General features: G+C 44.8%; 1 protein-coding gene across 1 annotated transcript; it reads right to left on the bottom strand.

Annotated features, from left to right (window-relative positions):
* Positions 1-5,571: 5,571 nt before the first annotated feature.
* On the bottom strand, positions 5,572-16,868 carry ACTR5 (actin related protein 5). Its single transcript, XM_050907581.1, has 9 exons — positions 16,485-16,868; positions 15,351-15,580; positions 14,239-14,408; positions 13,172-13,389; positions 12,646-12,828; positions 9,867-9,989; positions 9,184-9,323; positions 8,137-8,269; positions 5,572-6,690 (listed from the first exon to the last, which is right to left on the bottom strand). The coding sequence occupies exons 1-9, from the start codon at positions 16,866-16,868 to the stop codon at positions 6,433-6,435; spliced, it is 1,839 nt and encodes a 612-aa protein (XP_050763538.1). The 3' UTR covers positions 5,572-6,432.
* Between the last annotated feature and the right edge of the window lie 607 nt (positions 16,869-17,475).

Below are 17,475 nucleotides of genomic sequence, written 5' to 3'. Positions count from 1 at the left end.
TGCAGCAACTGGTAAATCTTCAAGTGCCAACAGCCCAGGAGTTCCACTGGTGTCCCTACCTACCTTTGCAAGGATGCAAGTCTCCTCTGCTTCATCCACAACGTCAGGAGCTTGCTCCAACACGGTCTCCATCAATGGCAATACTTACAACAAGGCCCAAGCAGAAAGTAGCTATTGAACAAGGAACTAAAACCTCTGTTCACCATTACCAGCAAAAGCAAGGTTTGCCATGCGGGGACTATCTTTCAGGGAGATCTGTACCCTAAATGGGGCTTTTCATGAGAAATCCACTTAGTATTCCTCTAAAATTCCAGGAGGGTGAAATCCCCCACTCCTTCATCTCATTAAGGATGAAGGAATGCCAGGTATGTGGCAGGAATCTGGGGTGAGGAGGAGGAGCGGAGTATATTTTAACCAAACTATAGTGTGGAAAAAAAAAATAGTGGTCTAAGGATCAGGATTTGAAATCTATTTCCCAGCGCTGGGGCGCAATGCCAGCCAGAAGCATCGTGCTAATGCACATGCTTAACCCAAGGGACACAAAAGTAAGTTTAAAGATGACAAAAAAACCCACAACCCTGCCACATTCAGAAACCAAAGGTGCTTTTCCCAACACTAGACAAGCTATGCAAGGTGTTATGCAAGAAGCTTACTAATAGCTCAAACCCAGTGCTAGCAGATGGCATCTACCTTGTGACAACCCTCCTCGCGCGCATGGTGGAATCCCAGGGGCATGTCATTGTGGATGCATCTAAGAAAACAGTTTGGGACCTTCTTAAGGCATTTTATCTCTGGAGCGCTGACAGCGTATTAGTTGACGGCTTCTGGATCAGGTGGATTTATCCAAGCATAGCAGACAAAACGCTGGAAGGCAGCTGGTGCTCAAGGTGAGAGGGGTGACAGGGGAGGTCACCTCCGAGGAACAGGGACCTGTGTGCCCCAGGGGACTTCTGGTCATTCTAGCAGTGACTGAAGTTATTTCTGAAATTGTGTGGAGGAGCCCTGTGAAAATCCCTGTTAGCCCTCAAAGCAGAGCAGGAAGATCAGACCAACAGGACTGTTTCTTATCTGGACGTGGTTGGGCTGCCATTCAAATGCAGAAACAAGTGTCAGTGAGGCAGGCTAGTTTTTCTTATTTATTACTATTCTCCTTTGAAGAGCACGAGAACACCCTGAAGAACAAAATCTCCACATCAAAATCTTTAGTGGAAAGATAAGACTACCCAAAAACTGTTTGCATAGACTGGAACTTGCCTCCATGCAAGCCTCAGACAAGGCAGCGAGTCCCCAGCCTCCCATGCTCGTATGGGACAGTTTTCCCACTGGGCATACGGAGCCATTTAGGAGCATGGAGGATGCTCCAGGAAGAGGTGCAGAAACAGGGTGATAGTTTGGAGAGGAGGAAAATCAGCCTCAGCTGCAGCCAACAGCCTCCCACCCCTCCCGAGCATCAGGGCACTCGGGAAAGTGCCTACACAGCAGCCCTGTGTGCCACCGCCATGTGCCACCATGGCAGCTATGAGGCTTTTGGGGCTGCAGGTTGCCATCACCCCTCAAAACTTCTCCCACCCAGAGGTCCACCACACACCCTTGCCCTTCATCTAAGTAAGGAAGGCACCCAATGCACTGTGGTCTTCCTGCTATCCAATACTTTATCATCCACCGTGTTCCCAACTAGTTTAAACATGAGGAGCCTAGATACTTGGCAAAGGTGCCTCTCCTCTGGAATTCATTTGACATAGGTTTCAATAAAGCCACACTTTTTCCTTGCATGTTGTAAAGCTCATTTGTCCAACCAGACCTGCCAAGAGCAGCGCACCGAGCTTCCCCAGGGATGAGCTTCCTCTTGATGTAACAGCCTGACTGTGGCTACTGGAAGTGCAGGAACCGGGATGCCTTCACAGAATCTCACTGGCAACATAAAAGATGCTTTCCCCATCAGAAGAGCACATTTATTTCCTGACAGATGAAGGGAGAAGCTGCTTCATACTTCACCTCAGTCCTGAAATAAATAAAAAGCTAAAAAAATACTGTCCTGCCTAAACCCAGGAATTTTAAGAGCATAAAAGTATCTGAGTCAGATGATAAACCCAGCCTGCTTCATATTCTAACTGACAGTGGTCAATAGCCATTGCATAAGAATAAAAGCATGGAGTGATTCTTACCATACAGCATGCTTCTTCCAGCTTCTGGCAATGAGTGGTTTGAAGACCTTCCACTTGGCCCGTTGTGCATTAAGCATAGAAGGACCTATTCTCCATGATTTTACTTGACCTCCTCTCCTTCCCCACAAACCCCTTTCCAGCCTTCCCACCACCCTTACTGCCTTCTACAGTAACTATGCACCCCGTGAAACCCTCTGCTAGCACCATTCTCAGGTTAGCTCTGCTGTGACAGATGCTGAGGCACAGAACCAAGGTCAGAGCAAACAGCCATGAATTGTCATGAGTAGACAGACACGAAAATGGATCCAGGTCTCCCAGCTCTCGGTGCAGTGCTCTCATCACGGTCTCTGCTGCATTAGGAAATGGAAACCAAGCCCACTGCTCAAAAAGAGGAAGAAAAGATCCCTAAGGATGTAAAAAACCCAATACAATTTAAAAAAAAAAAAAAAAAAGAAACTTGAAACTATGGCACTTTGCCACCCTAAGAGGTAGGGCTGGGCTCATGTGATGAACAAGGAGGGGAAAAGATGTTTGTCCACTAAACATAGGAAACTGAGCACCTGAAAAGAGGGAGCAAAAGGAGCTTGAAGAACTCTTGGCAAACCGCGCCGGGGGAGTTTGAGCCACTTAAAACTGCAAAGTTTTGTTGAAGCTGATGCTCAGGGACCGGCTCACTGTCTGCACAAAGCAGTGGGAGTGAGCAATGGGAATCAGCACAGCTGCTCTGTGCCTGACGTATCGAACCGGGGTGGAAATCCCACCATATGACTTTGGGGATAATGTTAAATCCATGACAGCATTCTCCCCTCCCCTGCTCATCCCACACAAGCTTCAAAACTTCTGGTTTATGACTGGCTGCTAGAGGATCATTGCAGGCTGTCTCTGGAGGGATAATCCTAAATTTTAAGTGACAGTTCACGGGCATCTTCTCTTTCTTCTGAAATGCTGTCTTACATGGCACATTAAGTATTTCGGAGATTAATAACTGGAGCAAAGAGTTCTAATCTTGGTGTCCTAGCGGAGATTTAGCAAAGAACGGTTAGTGTTTGAAGTCGCCATGGCACAGGAAACGTAAGAAGCCTTGAAGACCAAAAGCAAGGCTCATATGCAGCTCAAACGGAAATCTGGGACATTAAACACGTGATCTATGTTTAGTCTCCAGGGCTGCTCACTGACGTGGTGTTTCCACTCGGAGCAGGTCTTGGGGACCCTGCAAAAGGTGGAACCCAGTTTGAGCTCTCTTTTAGATTAAATAGACCAAGATCACCACGCCTGTCAAATTGCAACTCGTACTTTTGTATTCTTTGACCTGAATTAGGTGATAACTGAATTGTACAATAAGGTTACAGGTTGCTTTGAACTTAATATACTGAGGACCAAATGGGAACCACTTGACTACCTCTGAACTGGCAATTGCACTTTGTCAGCTTGCAGGACACTCGCCAGGATAAACACACTACAGATTTTGAGGCTGCCTGCGGAGCAGCTCACTCAACAGCAGCTCTACGATCACTTGGCAAAGGCCCTCACAGCGTCAGTTCAAGTTTCCTGTCCACAGAATGATCTTTTCTTTTTTTTTTTTTCCAGTAAACAGTTTCCTCGTCGTAACAATTCCTCCTACTGCTCCTCACACAACCAGAAGTCCCATTAAAAAGGAGCCAAGCAGGTGCCTTATTGCCCTGCTCCCTTCTCAGGTGGCATAAACCAATGCACAGAAGAAATTGTCCAAGCCTCTTCGGGGTTTGGAGAGTCCTGTGCCAATTATATGGAAAACTACCAAATTCTGCACATGGGTATGAGAAAACCTTGCCACAAGTGTCACAGTGGTGGAGCTCCACAAGGACTCCGACCAACACTACTGTCAAAAGTAATGCCGTTGTGTCCTCCTGCCCTCAACACCACGCGCTCCTTCCGTTTTTCTCCTGCCAGCACCAATGCTCACGTAGCGCCACAGCAAATCGAATCGGGGAACTGAACTTGTAAATGGGTAAAGTCAATCCCGTTTTGCAACGTTCACACTCTTCATGGTGCTACTCCAAGCAACTGAATGCCCACCAGCACATTCAGAACAGCCTGTGACTGTGATCACGTTGTCCAAGTTCATTAGTTGCTCCAGCTATTGTGGGAATAAAGTAACAAATGAACAGCTAATATTTAGGAGATTATAAAATTATGCTTCCTTGAAGCTGTTTAAGCAGCTGATCTGGCATCTCTGTACAGAATTAGACAGCTCTGCTTTGAATTAATGCAAGTGAAGTGGCTGGCACAATTTGGCCAAACATTTGAACGTAATATAACCATCTACTACAGATGCCGTTTTAGGCCTTCATTCTGGAACAGTTTTATGCACAACACCCTCTTATCTATTTAGCAGCCAACACGAAGTATCGGAACAGATTTCTGTATCTTGAGCGACCACTCTGCCACGATAGATAAAGATGCGTCAGAAAGGGGTCAAATAGCAATGCGACATCATACACTCTGCTCCAGGTCACCGATATGAACTGAGAGCAGAAAAGACACGTTGGGGTGTAACTTTGCCGTGTTTCAGCACAGCACGTCTTTCCACATTCTTTACCACCCATAGAATTGCCTTAATGGTCCTGAAAACTAGTACGCCTCCAGGCAGCTAGGGATAGGATCAATAGTCCAAACTTGAGGTTACCTGAAGGCAGCAAGCTCCCTTCTCCTCCTCCTCCCCTGCCCACCAGCCTGTTAGGACCTGGTGGTCCAAAGGTCCACCAAGACCTGTATCCCACCTGAGAGCGACCAGTGCTGGGTGCCGCAGGAACCACCTAAGAGAGCAGGTCTGTAACAACGCTTCCCTCATACGCTCGCTGAAGAATACGTGACTGCAGGACCTCCTACACACAGGTGAGACCTCCGTATTCGATAGCAGATTTTTCTTTTTTTAAATTGTAGATCTGGGTAATACTTTTTGAATCCAGAAATGTGTGTATCACATCCTGCAGCAACAAACTCCTCACTTCAGCACCAACACGCACCTCATGTCCTTTGTTTTGAGTCTGCCAGATGACAACTTATCTTGATGCTCTGTGGCCCTTGGGGACAGTAAACCACCGCCTCTTCACCTTCTTTATACCAGTTCTGGTCTGGATATTTTCCCCATAGTCTTACCTTTTCCAGCCTAATAGTTTACAGCTTTTGCCAAAGTGATGGAGTCTGCTTAGGTTTCAGTTCAGCATTTAGTATTGATTATTCTTTTGGGAAAGCAACAGCAGGTTGTTCAGTATGACAACTGAATCCCCAGTCAAATTTAAGCTAGAGCGTGTTGTGCAGGACAGGGGCCTGGCTGCAAACCTGCATTTTTCAGCAAGGTGCAACCAATCAAATACATCCTTATTGCTGTACTCTTTAAAGAGGTCAAATCACTGAAGCACATAAGTTAGTGGTAAAGCAAAGAGTTTGCTTTATTGCTAAAACAACTTTTGATAAAAAAGTCCCACCAGTCGAGAGCTGCCTTGCTCAGCCACCACTCTTGCAAAACCACTTCCAGACTGCGCTTTATGGAGGGTTCTGTCTTTATAGCTGGACAGTGCTTTAGGTGACCTGGTCTCCAGTTTCAACCAAGACATTGATATTAGTGACATAAATTATCTCAAAAAGTATCTGAAACCCCACTGCTTATTCGGCGGTGGTTTAGCAGAAAGTGTGTAGCAGGAAGGAAATCAAACAAGACGCGAGCGCAGGTGGCCTCAGGAGGAAAGGCACAGATCTGCCCCTCCGGCCTCCAGCAGCACGATGCCTCCCAACCAACACATCCAACCAACAAACGCTCGCTGCAACGAGCGAGGGAGACGCCTGCTGGCCTGCCTCGCTTGATACAAGCCCAGCTTCTGGATCACGCAATAAAAGCGGTATAAAACCAGTACATTTTAATTAAATAAAAAAAAAAAAGCTGTAAAACATACACTCTCAAAAAACCCTGAGTCTTACTATGAAAGTTTATAAGATGGTATTTTTCTCCGGAATGGACTTCTGTTGCGTTCCTCCTTGCCGATGCATACTCCTGTGCTGCGCATGAGCGGCGCTAAGCGTTGCGAGTGCTACGACCATGCCAGCTGCCGCCCCGGCGCGGCTTGTCCTCCTCCTCCCGGCAACTGGATGAGATGCTCAGTGCTCTCTGAGCAGCCAGCAAGGCTAGGCTGAGGCCTGCACTCCATGCACAGCTCACACCACACGCCAGTAACTCTTCTTTTCTCTGCACTGTCATCTCCACCCGAGGGTCTGTGCCACAAGCGCGGTGCTATGCCTGCTCACAAGGATTGCCTGTGCTGGATGTCAGCGCTCTGCTTGGTGCTAATGCCTCTGTTGTCCGCGGGGCCTGCTTTGGAAGGCGAATGGGAACATAGACATTTGAAGCACAGTGTTCCTTGAGGTATTCTCCCCCTTTTTCTTCATAGTCTTTTCTGGTTATCCAGCCTTCCTCACGGGTCATGTATTCCACTGCCCAATCCCTAGCCCCATACCAGGCATCTAAAACAGGACTGGAAGCAAGGTGAACCTGGATGGAAGGAAAATAGAACAACAATGTCAATTCAACACAGGAGATAAAAGCCCTTTTTACCCTGATTACAGCGGTATGTGACACAAACCACTGAATTTCAGAAGTTTGAGCTGATTACTTTTCCCCAGAGGCACTGAATAATGTTAGGAGTGGGTTTGAAGTGTGTTTTCACCTTGAGATCAATTCTTCATGAGCCTGCTTTGTTTCCACAGGCTGAGAAAGCACATGGGTGTATCACATTCACAACCAACAGCCCTCACAGCTGGAAGCCAATGCTGGAAGAGTTGGTGGTACTGCAAAACAAGTATCAAGTGCTCCAGCAAAACTTCCTCCTTGAAGTAGCAGGGAGGAATACTGCAGGCTAAGAAATGTCAGTATGTGGGAAAGAACCGCATGGGCTCTTTCCAATGATGTAGATTCATACTTCCATTTAAACTACTCCTATTACTGTAGCATGAACTGCTTTCCTGGTTCAGCTATGGGCCTCCTAGACTAGACACCACGTAAATCCCATGTGTGATACCTGTGAAGTGACAGATTTCTGACAGGACCACACTATGGACCATATTTGAACGGAAAGAAGGAAGCTCTTATTCAGTTACAAGCAGCGACATTAAAAGCAGACAAAAACGCACTGATTTTCTTCCTACAGACACAAGTTACATACTCAAAACTTAGCAAGCAATATCGTTTCTAAAACTACCAAGTATATGGCTGTAACTAAGTTTCTGTCAGTCACACCTGGCCCAGAGCTACGTACAATAACCGTACAAAACAAGGGTTGTGGAATTACAAGATTATATTTGCACTGATTTTTTTTCTCTCCCTAGTTTATAACCTGATTTTCTATTCAAGAAGATAGTAGATTTGAGGAGACAAGGTGGTTTCAGAACAGCAAGTCTCCTTACAGAATGCATGGCAAACTCGGGGACTTGCCCAGCTTGTACCGTGCTTGCTACTAAAAAAGATGCAAAGGATCACAGGTTTGCAAGATACTCACTGAATCTCTTTTGCTGCTGTCCCAGACAGTCATTACATGTAACAAACTGAACATGTAACTTAGTTTTGAAGTGAGCACAGTTTTTCCCAGCAACTACTCCTAACAAAGGTCGCTTGCTCCAGATAGTAACTGTCCCAATCCTAAGAAATCAATCTGCAAATTTCCAGCCAAACATGCTTGTGTGTGCATGGTCCTTTAGCTGAAGCAGGTTTTCCTTTTCCAAGGCATCTACCCTACTCTCTCTAATGTCTTCAGAAACAGCAACTGTATCTTTGCTTAACCTTCATCTTCTCAGGTCAAGAAAGCTGTTTGCAGTGTCTTGTCATAAAACACTCTCCATTCCCATGCTGTAAGTACACCCCCTCTGTACCTCTCCCAACCCCAATTACTTTTGAACATAGGTGAACAGGCTGTTCACGCAAGCATCGTGTCAATACACGTACCTGAAAAGATGACTGGAACGGCCTCATTTCGAGGAGTTCCTTCTGGACTCTGGCTTTCAGTCCAGGGTACATTGTATTTCCACCAGTGAGAAAAACATTCTGGACAAGAATAGCTTGTTGTTCCTTTGGATACCTACAAGGAACAAAAAACAACTTCAGTCTTTCTCAAGGACACCTCTCCTATGAACTGAACAGCTATGGGGAACACTGATACCTTGTCTTCAGGATTCACTTTGAGAAACTTCCTTCACCTCCCTAGCATGCAAACCTGTGTTCATTTGTTTTCTGGAAATTCAGAGGGTGGTACAAGAAAATCCTTAAAGCACTCTGTGCACTGTACCCCGTAAATCAACAACTCAGTAGAGCTGCAATTCTTACATTTCAGAAAATGCAACCTTCTATGTTCATACAGGTCAGGGGTGACATTTTGCTAATGCTAAGTTGTCTGGAAATAGTTGTCCAGCAAGCGTGTCTATATCATAACTTCACAATGTCACCCCTGATTTTGGTCTCCCAAAAACAGAGCCTGCCAGCTCATTGTTCCATGGGATGGACATTTACAAGGTTTGTTGTTTCCCTCTATAACAAGTTGGGCCAGGGGTCTCCAAAGCGGGGTGTGTGCAAGAAGAAGATATTTTTTGTACCATTAATAAATAAGGAAATTACAATAGTGTTTATTTCACCTTTATCTCATCCTTTTTTAATTTCTATTTTTGTGTACGTTTTAAAATGTACATAATATATTAGTTCAGTAGTACCTGTATGTAATTTATAAATATAGATATATTGGAGGTGTGTGCTCAGAAATTTTTTACTGATGGGGTAATCAATCAAAAAAGTTTGGAGACCACTGACTTACGACAAGCAGAGTTACATGTGGTTTTCAGAACAGGAAGACATGTCTAACCTGCAATGCTCAACCCCACCAAAAAGGACTATTCAAACATATTTTCTCAAATTACTGTTAAGTAACCAGTATTGCAAAAGCTGATATCAAAACAAGACTAGCTTGTTTGAAGTAAGTGCCAAGCAGCTTTGTAAACTCACCTTTCAAGGACATATTGCATGGTTTCTGCTATACCAGCCTGGTCTTCTCCTATCAGGGAGGGCTGGAAGACAATCTCTGGAGCCCTGATTCTTTCAGTGCCAAGGAAAAGCTGGTGGTACTCTGCCAGGTTAAACACGGGCTTTAAAAAGATGAGATTGAAAAGTAGTGGGAAATTATGTTAAAGAACAGTAATATTCTAGAATAAGCAAAATTTCCAAACAATTCTGTACAAAAAACAGATCGTAACACTCTCACAGAGAAAGGGCCATGCTGTAAAAGGTTCCAAAAGGCCAAGGAACCTGGACTTTTCCTATACTTTATTCTGTTTGGTGCCACTCAATCCTAAGGCTCAATGTCACAAGTTGAAAGCTGTGTCCACTGGGATGCAATATGAGGCTATGCATCACACAGAAAAAAACTGGAACAGGGCTTTTTTCCCCTAATAACGTGGCACTGCTACAACAGGCACTGTCTGCAGAGTGAGCCAAGTGGGTATATTCATGTTCTAAACCATCAGCTAAGATTGCAAGGATTTCTCCTTTCTTAATGTCCTGTTCAGATAGTTAAACATCTCTTCCAAGAGCAGGCAAACAATGTTTGCGTTTGGAGAAATGTTAGCAGACTAGTTGGACAACTGGGAGGCAGCAACCTCTGGCACGAGGCATAGATACAGAAATCAAACCTGCACTGCAGCAACAGGCTTCTCAACCTCAGGCTGTTCCTCAGCAAATAAAGGTTCAAACTCATTAATACTTTCCACATCCTCCAGTGACTGTTCACTGCCTAATGGATCCAAATCGGGAGTCTGGAAACAGAGAAGATATATTATGGCAAGTTAGCTCAGGTGTGCTAGACACATATATGACTTCAATTCTGGTGACACATTTGCAAAATTCAACGCTGATTTCCTCAAATCTCAACTTTTTAACATGGCTGAAATCAAATATGCCATTCTCCAGCACTGAAGACAAAAATCAACATGGTGAACAACCCAGAAAACAAGTTAAGACAGACATTCACTCAAAGCATAAAAATCAAACACTTTCAATAAATTTATCGCGATGCCAGCTCAGAAATTAAAGGCCTTAGTCAACAGGCTGACTGCCAGGATCCTAGCCAGCCACGTCCTAAACATAACAACATACTAAAACTTATTAAAATAACTTTTCAAATTGGTTAAAACTTGGTGCACTCCCAGCACCTCTAACTGCTCTATAATTACCATTAAATTTCATGCCTTGCTTGTGTGGGACTGGAAAACAAATATTTGCTAGCTACAAAGCCGCCACACAATTTTTGACAGTTTCAACCGCCTAGCACTTGCACACGGGATATACCAAAAGCCCCTACATTTTACACAGATATGAAGGTGCTCCCAAAGCTCCTTCCTAATGAAAAGCATCACTCAAAATCCTAGAGTACTTCACTCTTGTGAAGTAGGAGCAGCTTTTTAATTATTGCCTTCATTTTTGTGTTACAATGTTACCTTTAGGATTTTGTTGCTAAAGATTTGTTTTTGTTATTTTAAATTTGAAACGTTTGTTGCAATGTCTAGCAAGCAATATGAGGATAAGATAAAGCTAGATCATTTAAACATTAAGTATCTAGCTAACATCCACTTAAAACCCAAGCAATTACTCAAACTGAAGTTTAAGCAGTGTTCATTATTACAGCAAACAAACAGTAGTCACCTGAAGTTATCTCCAACACTTACGCTTTGTTAAATCCATTTCTTTTTATGTTTTAAAAAAACCCCAACAAACCAGCAACAGAAAGAAACATAGAACTCAGCTGAAGACTTGGCACAAACCCTATGACAACATAATTAGCTTTTAGACTCCTTTACACAGCCACAGAGGGATGGCCTATCTTCACAAACAGATTTGGTGATAATTGCAGGTGCTCTCACAAAGCATAGACCAAACAAAAAGGCTTGCGGATTCATTCCAAGGCCTGAGACTACACCTAGTAAAGAAGAGGAGCGTGGGATCCAAGATGGACTGGTTGGAACTTAGGCATGTTGGAACTTAGGCGCAACCACTGAGTGAAATTACAAGAAGCTGACAGTCTTTCAATTATCTTTTTCTAGAACAATTTCTTTCGATAGAAGGCAGAAAGATTCTTTACCACAATGGTACGTCCATCATCTACCTCAATTTCACTCAAACGCAGTCATTCTGGTTCTTACACAAGCTTTACTGACAAGGATAGGCAAAATATAACACCCAGAAGATATCGGCTCACCTGCTAGTTTTGGCTACATCTCAAGTTCCATGTAAGACATAAGAACTCCTATATCTGGCACCACTCTTCTCTGTGCTTCAATTTTCTGTTTTTCTCTCTACCTTTTCCTGAGCAAAGATTTATATAACTAAAAAAGCTCTATCTTATGTGCCTTGAAAGGCAATTACAAGTAAATGCACGAACAGCCTTACACCATCTCTTAGAAGGAGCTGCTATGTGCTGGCCCTGTATTAGTCTGGCAAAGCAGCCAAATAAGCTTCTCATCTTCAAGACAACTCCAACGACCAAGTGTAGCAATTAATCTTTCATTGTTAAGTAAACAAAATAGAACATGCTGACTAACTGCACCAAAAAAAGATAGCCAGAATGAAGACAAAGGGTTAGCTGTTTACCATAAAGTTCTCTGCACCTGAAAGGGAAGAACAGAAAGGAAAACAAATACTGTTTTTAACAAAAAGCTTGACAGGTTCTTCTATATCTTTAATAGAAGGCTACTGACATTTAAGGATGACTGTCTTGGGATTATAATCACTTGAGGTTTAAGTACTTAAAAATCCATGTCATTTAATTGTCAGACACTGAAGAAAAAAAAAATTCTTCAACATACCAGGCCCATTTATTTCACCAAAATTAATGTAAAAGCAGAGTTAGAGGTTGGTTTAAAGTATGAACAAAATCATTATGTTAGCTGCTGCATTTACAACCTCTAAGCAATTCAGCAAGCCTTAAGTAAGGACAGTGGCTGGCATACACTACCATGAGTAATTACAAAGGGAAGCAGTGGTATCTTCAGTGGTGCCTTCTCTGACCTACAAGGGCTATTTTCTTTTTTCTCCAACTTTTTAAAGGTGTGCAAGAAATTTTTAAGGAAACTTACTGATTTCATATAACCGTACTTCAGCTACTGTCAGGAAGCCTAGAGATTATGCTTAGAACTACACGGAATCAAACTATAAGATATGTCCCAGAGCACAGTGCAGAACAGCACAAGAAGGGTTACTGATTTCAGGCGTACTCTACAAAATCAAAACTGTCACCTTCCGTAGCTGCATAGGAAAGCTGGAAAAGAGAAGCAGTTGCCAAATTAACAATGAGTCGCCGTGTGTTAAAGGAAAAGCTTAGTTCATCAATAAAAATCTGAAGGGACACATTTTCAAGCATAGAAACTTAATTCTCTCAGAGATAAGAAGAGGACTGACTTGGTGAAGAAATTGTACCTCTGGCTTGCTGTCCACAACATCTACTTCAATATTGACTTCTGCCTGTAGGATTTTCTGCTTCGTTTGTTCAACAGACAGACTCAATTTGTTGATATAAGACTGAAGTTCTTCTGCAGAGTCCATGTTCAGCTCCACCAAAGCTTTGTGGAACTGATCCATTTGACCATCTTCTAAAAGTTCCTACAGACACATCAGAGTTAGATATGATGAACAACACAGAGTAACCAACTATCTGTCAACTGTGCGTGTACAGGTACTTTGCCTTCATTACTAGATATTATGATGTGCACGCTTCAGCAGCGCTCAAAATATTTCACAAAAGAAGTACTGTTCAGAACCTGGAAGCATCCTCTGCATCGATAATCCCTCCCTTTTATCTTGCAAGTAAACTTAAAAAGCTCCTGTCAGAAAATACACAGGACCGTCGTAGCTTCTTTACAGTGATGCATGACCTTCTGATAAAGCTCCGAGGGCAGCCTGCCCTCCTCCCACAAGATCACACAGAAAACTTTGCCTTGATTACCTGTATGTATAGTAACCTGTCCAGCCTCTCTTGGTCAAGTTGCAGCTTCTCTTCTCGACGACGTGCATTGAGTTCTTGAAGTCGACGTAATTGCTGCTGCCGCCTCTCCTGCTTTTCCTCTGATGTCAGAGTGCTTCCCAGCAGTTTGTTAGAGAAAGGCAGCTGCATCTTGTGCATGTTGTTCTCATAGTACTCCGGGGACCGCCACTTCTGTAGCTCTGAATGTTTTGAAAGCAAAATAACTGTCTTGCCAGGCTGAAAACGATGATTTGTATGTTGTACGCACTCCACGCTAAGTTCAGACTTAGAAGAAAGAAGGCAACAACGGTCCAGCCTAGGATTCTGTCACCTCTTGGCAGCTGCCCCCGTATTTAGCTGCCCCCTCGGAGCACTACCTTCCAGTCACATACTCAGTGCACATGGTTCTTAGTACTCTGATCTCCAGCATGCAGGAAACACAAAGTACTAAGAAGTGGGAAGTGCACACTAACGTCTCTTCTCTCTTCCCAAGGTAAGGGAGAGTTCTCACATATTTCTAAGGACTCCTGTAGGCTCTTTCATAAGTGACAAGTTTAAGAAAACACTCTTCTTTGGCCACTACTTTCCACATTTACCATGGAAATTTAAAAACTTCTTTAATTCACAAGAAGTCATGAGAAGCGTCCTCTGCAATTCTGGAAACCTTAAAGCAGGTAAGAAACATGGCCAGATGCAGAAATCACCCCAACCAATTTAATGTTTTGTTGGAAGTATAAAGTAACTAATAAAACAAACTAATTTTAAATTATTTTCCTCTGAAATAATCCCAATTTTCATTCACAGAGAAATTTGAACTCATATAGATTTTTTTTTTTTGTAATTTAATTTTATTTCTATCTTAATGTTAAATTCGAAACTGTTGTCAAGCATTTCCCATGAGGTAGATTACCAGAAAGACAGCTACAAAGAAAGCAAAACAGTAGTAGAGTATTTCTGCCAGAACCCAGCCAACTTGAGAACAAGGGATATAGAGGACAAAACTAAGTTTGCATGAACACTATCTAGCGGTAAATTACAGCTGGTTTTACCTTCTATATAGTCCTCTGCAATGTAGCTATGCTCATGCAGTATTTCCTCCATGCGACTGAGAGTGATGGCAGCAAAATGTCCTGGGTATTTCAGCTGAAGGAGGCGTTGAAGATATACAGCTGCTTGACACCCTCCAAGATTAATACGTTTGCAGTTTTTAGCATCCAACCTGAAAATGCAGAGAGACACAACTGAGATTGGAGAGATCCACAAGTTCAGTGTAAAACAGACCTCCTGCTTTCCCCAGGATTATTTAATTTCTGATATGGTTGACAGATGAATATTCACAGATAAGTATTTCAAGATTCAGTTACCAGTGAACCTAACACACCTGCTTTTCTCAGACAACAAGCATAATCACTACTTTGTTTATTGCAGATGCTTTCTGAAAGGCTCTGTTTGCCCTTAAAAAAAAAACAAAACAACCAGTAAATAATTTTGGCTACAGCAAGGAAATGTTCTATTTTAAGAAGGGAAGTGATGGTTAGTGGAGCTAAAAGTAGTTCCTTTAACCTTTGTAACATTTCACAGTTGGCGAGGTGTAACCCTCGAAAATTTGAAGCATCTACCAGATAGAATACAGCCATTTCCTCCAGTAAGGATTTAAAAAAAAAAAAAAAAAAAAAAAAAAAAAAAAAAAAAAAAAAAAAAAAAAAAAAAAAAAAAAAAAAAAAAAAAAAAAAAAAAAAAAAGAGTAGAGCAACATAGCAGCATAATCAGAATGATAAAAGCCTCAAGAACTGCAGAAATCTCACAGAGCAGGTTTTTTTTTGTCCCAAAGCTGCCTTAAAACCTAACATATGTTTTTTAACACCTGATCTTACTTGGGGCAGATATCCCCTTCTACTTTTGAAAGTACAGATCTATGCATGAATAGTAACTAAAAATACAATATGTACAAGGACAGCACTGTTTCTTCAATTCAAAATTCAACAGAACTTAGCAAATCTGCAGACCTAGTTTTAACTCGTCAGTATAAATTAAGACCTGACAAGAACTTATACTGCAGGAGCTAGAATACCTAATGCTGGAGGAATGGGTGTTTGCATCCCTGACAAGTCAATGACTGACAAAGAGAGGCTGCACCATACTTAAGGCACCAAGAACTCACCTGCCTTCTAAGACTGGCAAAATGTGCGTACACTGATAACCTGAAGATATTACCAAACCACTGCAGGGCCAGTTCTGCCTTCTGTTGTGGTAAAAACTGTACAAGCTATCTACGCCATAGGACACTTTTGGCACTTGATAACATTCGAAGAGGAGCTCTGACATCATTTGTCTCGAATACAGAGGATTGCACACCGCTTCTGTCAAAACAATTGGATGATCAACACAACCCTGTAAGAGACAAGAAAAAAGAAAAATAATAAAGGTGTGAAAGGAAAATCCAGGGATACTTATCCTTGCCTCTTCTTTTGAACATCAGCAAGAACTCTTCCCAAACAGCAATGAGAAAGCACTTTTATGTACAGGCTATTGATCATGTAAGTTAAATTATATCTAATGCTTAAGGGAGTAAAAAAGAAGTCTTGTCTATAGCGAGGCTTCCAATGTTATTTCAACCAAAGAATAAACCCCTAAGGGCGGAGGAGAATGGATTTTTAAAAGCATATACTAATTATTAAAAATCTAAGTAACCAAAACCTATGTAATGAGGAGACGAAGTGCGAGTGAAAACTGGTGGAAGTTTAGTTCAGCACTAGGTAAAGCTTTCAAACTGGTGTTGTCATGCAGGCAAAGGCTTCATGGTCTGAGGAGCAACTCTCAACTCAGTTGGGTACACAAAACAAGCAGGCAACGAGCACTACTAATAAGAGCAAAACGAATAATGTTTAACATCCTTCTCAAAAACTGATCCTGGACACTGGTTCTCGGCCACAGCCTGACAAGATGCTGCAGTCCAAGCCTCTCGCCCTGCAGTTGTATCCTCCTGCTTTCCTTTTACCACAAAACTATGAAGAAATCAAGAGAATAGCGGGGTTCAAAAGACACCCCTGGGGAGCACCTGGCCTGGCCAGGGTCGCCACAGCAGGTTGCCCAGGGCTCATCCACCCAGGCCGTGACTATCTGCGAGCAGGGGGACAACACCACGTCCCTGGACAAGCAGGTGATGCTGGGCCTCTCCATTCCCATCACGCACAACCTCCCCCTCCACCCAAGCCCCTCGCAGGGCCGGGCCCGGTTTCACCGGCTTCTTCAGGGCCTCACCCCGGCCCGGCGTCCCCCCCCCGCCCGGCGGTACCTGCGAGGCGACGCCGAGGCGCTGGAAGACATGGTCGAGGAGCAGCTCCTGCAGCTCCAGCTGAACGGGCACGTTGCGGTCGAAGGGCGAGCGGAGCAGCCACCGCAGCGGCTCGGGGCTCCCCAGGTCGTTGCCCACCTGCGTCTCGGCGCCGGCCCCGCCGCGGGCCCCGCGGCTGCGCGCCGCCAGCGAGCGGAACCGCAGCAGGGGCTCGGCGGGGACGGCGGGGTCGGCGGAGGCCCAGCCCGCCCGCGTCTGGAAGGAGCCGTTATCGATCACCAGCGGCACCGGCTGCGGCGTCCGCACGGCCGCGCTCGGCTCCAGCACCGGGTCGGGGGCCCAGCGCGCATCGCGGAAGGCGAACACCCGCGAGGCCGCCGCCATTTTGCGCCCTCCCCGGCTCCCTCCGGCCGGGAACGCGGGCGCCGACACACGTTCCGGGCCGCGGGGCAGCGCCGGCTGGTGGCTGCGGCCCTCGGGCGAGCCGCAGCCGTCGACCGGGCCGCGGGGGTGGCGGGCCTGCGCCCCCCAACTCCCCCTTCACGCAGGGACACCCGCGCCCTCTGCCACTCCGAGTTAAGCTTCGACCTTGAAACCTCCCCGGTGTCTGAGGCCTGCGTGGAAGTGAACACCCGCGGCCCTGGCGTGTGCCAGGCCGCCCTGGGAGATCCCGCACACAGCGGCTGCTTCGCCGAGGCCTCGCCAGCACTCAGCGTGCACATCTCCCTGCCCAAAACAGGGCGCCGGCCGTGGCTGAGGCGTCCTCGCCTTCTCAACGAGCTTCTGCCGGATCCGCGCCCTGCACCGGGCAGACGGGCACGCAGGGTGGGAGCCCTCCTGCCACGGCGGCGGAGGGAAGGATGGGCCGCTCGCCAAACCTGGCCGCCAGCTCGGCTCGGTGAAGAGCCAGCGTGGACCCCGAGAGGTCCCAGTGACAGGACTAAGAGAAACACTTTACCCTTAAAACTGAAGAGATCACAATTTCTGGATT

The sequence above is a fragment of the Gymnogyps californianus genome, chromosome 17 (assembly GCF_018139145.2).
Source record: "Gymnogyps californianus isolate 813 chromosome 17, ASM1813914v2, whole genome shotgun sequence".
NCBI lineage: Eukaryota > Metazoa > Chordata > Aves > Accipitriformes > Cathartidae > Gymnogyps > Gymnogyps californianus.
This window is presented reverse-complemented; position numbering and strand designations above follow the sequence as displayed.

Excerpts from the sequence above, each read along its gene's own strand:
- ACTR5 (XM_050907581.1), bottom strand. The coding sequence starts at position 16,868 with ATGGCGGCGGCCTCGCGGGTGTTCGCCTTCCGCGATGCGCGCTGGGCC. Across the intron at positions 13,390-14,238 it reads TGCAGAGGACTATATAGAAG|AGCTACAGAAGTGGCGGTCC; the intron begins GTAAAACCAGCT and ends CAAAACATTCAG. Across the intron at positions 6,691-8,136 it reads CGTTCCAGTCATCTTTTCAG|GTTCACCTTGCTTCCAGTCC; the intron begins GTACGTGTATTG and ends CCTTCCATCCAG.